This window comes from Amaranthus tricolor, chromosome 2 (assembly GCF_026212465.1).
Source record: "Amaranthus tricolor cultivar Red isolate AtriRed21 chromosome 2, ASM2621246v1, whole genome shotgun sequence".
Lineage (NCBI taxonomy): Eukaryota > Viridiplantae > Streptophyta > Magnoliopsida > Caryophyllales > Amaranthaceae > Amaranthus > Amaranthus tricolor.
This window is the reverse complement of record NC_080048.1, coordinates 13543495-13550136: the sequence shown is the minus strand read 5'-3', so window position 1 is coordinate 13550136 and position 6642 is coordinate 13543495. Positions and strand designations below refer to the sequence as shown.

The 6642-nt window shown below is 33.4% G+C and overlaps 1 protein-coding gene across 1 annotated transcript in view; it reads right to left on the bottom strand.

Annotated features, from left to right (window-relative positions):
• Window positions 1-2181: 2181 nt before the first annotated feature.
• LOC130804862 (beta-amylase-like) overlaps window positions 2182-6642 on the bottom strand; it is a 4739-nt gene continuing 278 nt past the window's right edge. The window contains exons 2-7 of the mRNA XM_057669491.1: window positions 5863-5919; window positions 4976-5374; window positions 4630-4794; window positions 3047-3520; window positions 2720-2959; window positions 2182-2604 (exon numbers count right to left, since the gene is read on the bottom strand). Of these exons, the coding sequence (XP_057525474.1) occupies window positions 2395-2604; window positions 2720-2959; window positions 3047-3520; window positions 4630-4794; window positions 4976-5374; window positions 5863-5919 (1545 nt within the window). The 3' untranslated portion in view covers window positions 2182-2394. The remainder of the gene's footprint in view (window positions 2605-2719; window positions 2960-3046; window positions 3521-4629; window positions 4795-4975; window positions 5375-5862; window positions 5920-6642) is intronic.

The window sequence follows — 6642 nt, the reverse complement described above, 5'->3', positions numbered from 1 at the left end:
ACCTGCTTTTAGTTTTATCCTTGGGGGTAGCTTATTACACATACGTTGTTGTGCGCATATAGTTAACTTATCTTGCCAAGCAGGTATAAAACAATTAAGCGATTTATTAGAACTAATTAGAGATATAGTGAAGTGGCTTAGGATTGGAAAGATAAAGAGACGATATAAACAATTATGTGACCAATATCAACTAAAAAAAGTGTATTGGTCATTAGATACTTCTACACGTTGGGGCTCAACCAACGATTTATTAAGAAAGGCGATTGCTTATCGTCTAGTTATAAAACAACTGAATAGTGAGTGTACAGATAGCTATATAGCTGATGACACTTGGGAATTAGCTATAGGTGTACATAATATATTAGAAGCGTATGACCACGCAACTAAGATTTTTTCATATGTTTATGAACCGAACGTTCACTTAGTAATAAGTGAGTGTATTACTATTTTTTATCATCTCCTTAAACATATGTATGAAACCCATATTTGAAGCCGGTTCTTGCAGATATGATGGAAAAATGGAAGACATATTTTACCGATTTTCCTTATATTGATGGAATTGCAACCATTTTAAACCCATGTTTTAAAACTGAAGTCCTTACTAAAGTAATAGGATTTTACTACCAATCGTTAGATCGCCCGCCTACTGATGTACATAATTATGTTGGAACATGTAAAAAATATTTAGTAGAACTCTATGATTATTACGCTAGTGTATATAACCCAAAACGCGATACGTCTAGGCGTGCTAGCGTTTCGGCACGTCCCTCTTATTATAATTCGGTAATAGCTAATAAAATGAGTCAATATGATAGTTTTGTAGGATCATCTTCTTCTTCACCCTCCACCTCATATGTAGAATTAGATAGTTATCTTAAACACCACTTTGAAATAGACCAAGGTAGCTATAATATTTTAGAGTGGTGGAAAGAAAAATCTGTAAAAATTTCCCATTTTATCGAGAATTGCAAAGGATATCCTTGCAATTCCTGCGTCAACAATTGCGTTGGAGTCTGCTTTTAATGCAGGTAGAAGAGTTTTGGACGAAAAGAGATCTCGTCTTGCTCCACATAGTATTCAAATATGTGTTTGCAAGAAAGATTGGGATCAAGCGGAGGTTCGAACACAAGGACTAAGGAATGATGATGATCAAGACAACGATGATGATCCATGGATGATGATGGATACATCTGCATCATCGTCAGGAGGAGAGTCAGCGGAAGCATCTAACCAACCAGATGATGATGACGAAGACGAATAGGATCAATCGGACAACGATAAATCAACATTCAACAACTATAAATAAAAGGTATGACAAAGAACTACGTGGGCTTTGATTCCTTCAGGATACGTAGGCAGCTTAGTATTCCTTTGGGTACTATGTTCAAGTCCATTTTCTCCCTCTTTTTTTATTAATCATCTTTATCGACATTATCATTGATTCGTTTTTTATTAATTTATTTTTTTCATTCTTTTTAGTATATATTTTAATAACGATGACAACTTGACAAGCAATGAATTTCGCTAATAATCAAGTAATCATCAAAGGTACGTCCGCAATATTATAGTATTTTTTTATTATATAAATATTTAAAGAAAAAATAAAAATGGAACCGATGGTCCGACCCGCCCGTCCCGTGAGTTGGAACCGCCGGAACCGCCTCATGAACCGCCAAGGAACCGTTTGGAACTGCCCGGAACCGGAACCGGTCGCGACAGGTTCCAAATGGAACCGGAACCGGGTGGAACCGGAACCGGATGGAACCGGAACGGAACCGGACCAACCCGGACCGTGGCCATGCCTAGCTATGACATTGATAGTGAACCACGTTAAATCTCTTGTGTTATTTTCTTATTGTTTGCATTGAATTTCTTATTGTTTCATTATTGTTCATCAACCATGCTTCCGCTGTCGCACAACAAACCGATGCCTACTTCATCATACGTTTACGCTTTGAAGCCACCTGTTGCATCTGAACCGTTATTGTTACGTTACATTTTGGACACTATGCTACATTTTGCTTATTAGTTATTGTTATGTCAATATATCTACATTATGTTGTATGTTAACACAATTTTTTGTTTGAAGAGTATTTTCTTGAGATCACTTAATTTCTTGTTTTAGCATGAAGCTTAAAATACGTTAAAACATTATCATGAAACTTGAAAGTATACAACTAGTTTTTGAAAAAGTGGGTACTAATTAAACTTGTATAAACACGCATTAAATACATGAAAATAGAGCTTACAAGTTACAATACCACTCTTCAATACATCCGTTTTATTTACCAAAAAGCATATGAGGACTAGAAGTGACCTTATTTTAAATATAGATAACACATACAGATTACAGTACATGGTTTACCAAATGCTTGATTAGCTGATGAGTTTAACTTAATTGAATATGCAATTCATAAACCTTTTTAGCTTGCTTAAAACAGCAGAAAGTGAGCCATCAACACTCATGTCTGTCTTCTTATCCCATTGATATGGCTGTGATGGCCCATTGGCTGCATCAATAAGATCATCAATGGGAATCTTTGCCTTTGGTGGTCCTAATGGAGCTATGGAATTTCCATACAATTCCGGGTATGCACAATATGCCTGCAAATTAAATTAGTAATCACAAAAGAAAATATTAATCGACTCCCAAAAATACGTAAAAATAAAAGGAAAAGATGATTATTAGTGTTGATTATTATAATAGTGGAATAAGTACTTGGTTAGCGTGCATTCTCTTGACAAAAGTCTTGAACAGTTTGAAGTTCTTTTTCTCCAGCAAATCATCAGAAATCCGAAGATAAGTAAATCCGAACATCTTTAATTCGGGTGCTCCTTTTTTATTGACCCCTTGAGGACGAGCATTCAACAGGATTTGATTGTATGCATTGCTGTCATATCTTGGGAGTGCATTTTCACCTGCAACTTTGATACCCTCTTTCCAACCATCACTTAAAACCTGCAAATTATATCGTTTTCTTATTAATCCCTTTAGGGTTTCAAATGAAATATTTAGTTAATTGGAGTATATTGGGCATGAACTAACCTGTCGAACAAGAGCCTGTGGACCGCTATAAGCTTGAGCAGGTTGTTCAGAATCTCTCATCTCAAGACATGTGAAGTTCAAAATAGCATTATGCCTAGTTAGCATTTTAGCAATAGGACGATAACCATCTCTACTGAAATAGTTATAGTATCCAGCAGTCATTTCAGCAGCATGACAGTGATAATTATACCACCAATGAATTCCTGAAACCTTAATTGCTAACTTAAGTGAACAACCTCGAAAGGCTTTGTTGGCTTCTTCTAGGATCTGATCACCATGGATTATTAACTTAGTGGAGTACCAAGTTAAGAAAAACATCCCTTCTTCAGTTTTGTAAGTTCCATTTCTTTTGAAGAATCCCGTTTCTTCAGGTGTGTCATTGTATGTACCAGCATTAGAAGGCAGCTCCCATTCAGGGTGCCCCGCTTCTTTAGCGGCTTTCTTGAAATCTGCTTCCAAATATTTGTCATAGCACTGTCAAAACAATAACATTAGATCAGTTACAATTAGTACCTACATAGATACCATACATCCATATTAATTATGTTTTTCTCTTTACATTCTAAATGGTCTTAATTAATATTTTATTTTGTATTTCTATTCACCAATTTACCCGTCGTATATTTAATTTTTTCACACTTTTATACTTACTAATCCCATTTGGCCACTTAAAAAATTCTCGAAAATCAAATGGGACACTTTGAGTCAATAGGAGGAAGTTTACCCAAATGTTGACATGGCCTGTATAACACATGGCTTGGTTACTTTAAATTTAGTTCAAAATACAAAATTAATATTGACCTTTAATTTGATTTAAAAAAAGAATTAATATTGACCTTTAAAATGCAAAATTAATACTTTAAATTTAGTTCAAAATTTGGCCTCAAAAATCAAATTTTTGTATAAGTGTAACTATAATCTAATTTATGTTTTTGTTAACTAGGTTACATACTTACATTAATATAAACTTTATTTGAAAATTTTACTTACATTAATATAAACTTTATTTGAAAATTTAGAACTAATACTGACGATAATAAAAAATTCACATAAAAAATTCCACATCGAGTAATTTTGTAACTTTTTAAGTCATTTACTTGGTATATGGAGTAGCAATCTATTCCATGAAACAAATCATCTTTGCAATTGACATTATAACACCACTGTATTTAATACTCCTACACCCTACTAAATGTTGATCTCGACTTGTCCGTATTAATTAATTTTTGCAGCTATTTTTTTTTAAATAGATCATGATTAGAGTTGTTCAACGGGGCGGGTCAACTCAATAGATCAAGGATACCTTATCGAAGAAGAGCCAAAATTCTAAATTTGCTTGTAGTTTGGAGAGCTTACTAAGTTATGTTATTTTAATTTTTTTTTTCTAATTTCAAGCCATAAGATTAAATAAAATTTTAACAGGTCGGATTGTGCCGGTTTAGAAGGGCTTTGACTCGGCCCGGCCAGTTAGTATTTGACAAAATGACTCAGCCCGTTAAAACTTTGACCCGACCCAGCCCGACCTGACCAATTGAAGATCTCTAATCACGATAAGTCATTCAAAATGATTAAAAATATAGAACCTGAAATTCTCCAATGCCAGGAAACTCCCATCCCTGATTTTGTGGATAAGAAGGGTATCGTAGTTCTCCCGCAGGACCCATACCTACTTCAATGTCCACAATTACTCCTGCTTCTAATAAATCCGCCATATTTTCTCTGAAACTCTTCATGAAATCACTGTACATCTACAAAACCACAATTAACAAGACGCTGATCAATAACAACTTCATAAACAGAGGAATGTAAACCGACCCAGCCTAAACCATGGCCCCACTCATTTAATCGAAAATCCTATTAAATATATTTACATAAAATATAGAAAAATGATAGCTGAGTTGATTCAATATGTGTTGCATAATAAAGTACCTGAATAGCAGTTCGACCATGGAAGAGAGGTTCGTTATCAACACCAATGGAGAGGTACTCTGGGTTACGAGTACCACTCCGATTGGTGTAAAATATATCAGGGTTGGTTTTACCAATCTCCAAAACCCATTGAGGGATTGGGATGTTTACAACATCTCCGACATTACCTCCACATTGGTGGAATGACATAATGGCTTGGATTTTAAGATCATATTCTTCAACAACCTTGAACAAGCGTCGATAGGCTGTCCAATCATACTGCTTTGGTCCTTTGGCTTCTATTGTTCCCCACCAAACATCCACCATTATTCCATCCACACCAGCTACTTTAAGCTTTTCTAGTTGACTCCTTGTGCCTTCCTCGTCTTTGAATGAGTTCTTAGGAGAAACAACTCCCAACTGTACATTAATTTTTACTATTAGTATAAATATTAATATATTTGGTTCAAAATGTAATAATTTTGTTGTTATTTAATTGATTTTTTTAATCTTAATTATTATTTTTCCATATTAGATTTGTAAAAATTTACGCTGTAAATTATGCTCTCTTAACTTTTCTTAATTATGAAATTAAAATAATTAACTTTTAATTCATAAAATTTGACCAAAAGTTCTTTTATCTAGCTATAGTGAAATTTGTAAACGTAATAATTTGATTGTCATTATTGAATAATGACATTTGTGACTATCATCTATGATTTAAGGCTTGTGACACTCTCACATTGTGTCACTAAAATTGTTTGACAAATCAAGTTTGTTTATTTTATTTTATTTTATTTTTGTAATGAATGATACAAATAATAGCAGAGGGAGTTTATATCCGTATATAGATATAATATGCTTAATTATTATAAAGGTGTTATAGCCGTATATAGATTCGAACTTACCGGCAGCATCACATATACAGGAACGTAGTTTAAGAGCATCTTTTTGTTGTAACTCACCTGCATTTTATGGTTATTATAACAACAATAATAATAAAAAAGGGTCATTATACATCAGATCAGTATCGTAAATTTTTATGAAAAACTAACTTATCAAATTTCTGTTGCGCATGTTGAGTATATAACATACTTCCTCTGTTCCAAATGCGTTGAACATTAGAAAATTGACACTATTTATTTATCACTTTTAATTTATGATTAGTTTTTCTTGTCTATATGTTAAAATATAGTTAGGTGAGATCTTGTTTTATTTGTCTCATAGCAAAGATAATTAATATTAAATTTTTATAAGTTTTTATTACAAATAATTAAAGATATTAAGGATTGAATTAGTTAATGCATTAGATAGTGTGAAAAAACAAACGTTAAGTATTTTGGAATGAGGAAGTATATATTTCGGGGTCTCAATCAAACATATCCTGGAGTGTCATCCATAAGATTAAATTTTTTGTTGAGTTGGTTCCTTAACATGGTATCAGAAGTTAATGTGGTAAAAAGGTCTCAACTATGCGTCAAATTCAAGAATGATCTTTTGTGAAAGGTTTAAGGAGGGTCTATGTTACATCCACACTTCTAGCACCAAAGGATTTCATGTTAGGGAGCGTTGTGTAAGGTATAATGAGAGTACGGTAAGTGTTGGATCCACACTTTTAGTCAAAAGGTTCTCTTACAAGGAGATTAGATAGATTATGATGATATTATTGGGTATCAACCATTAAATTA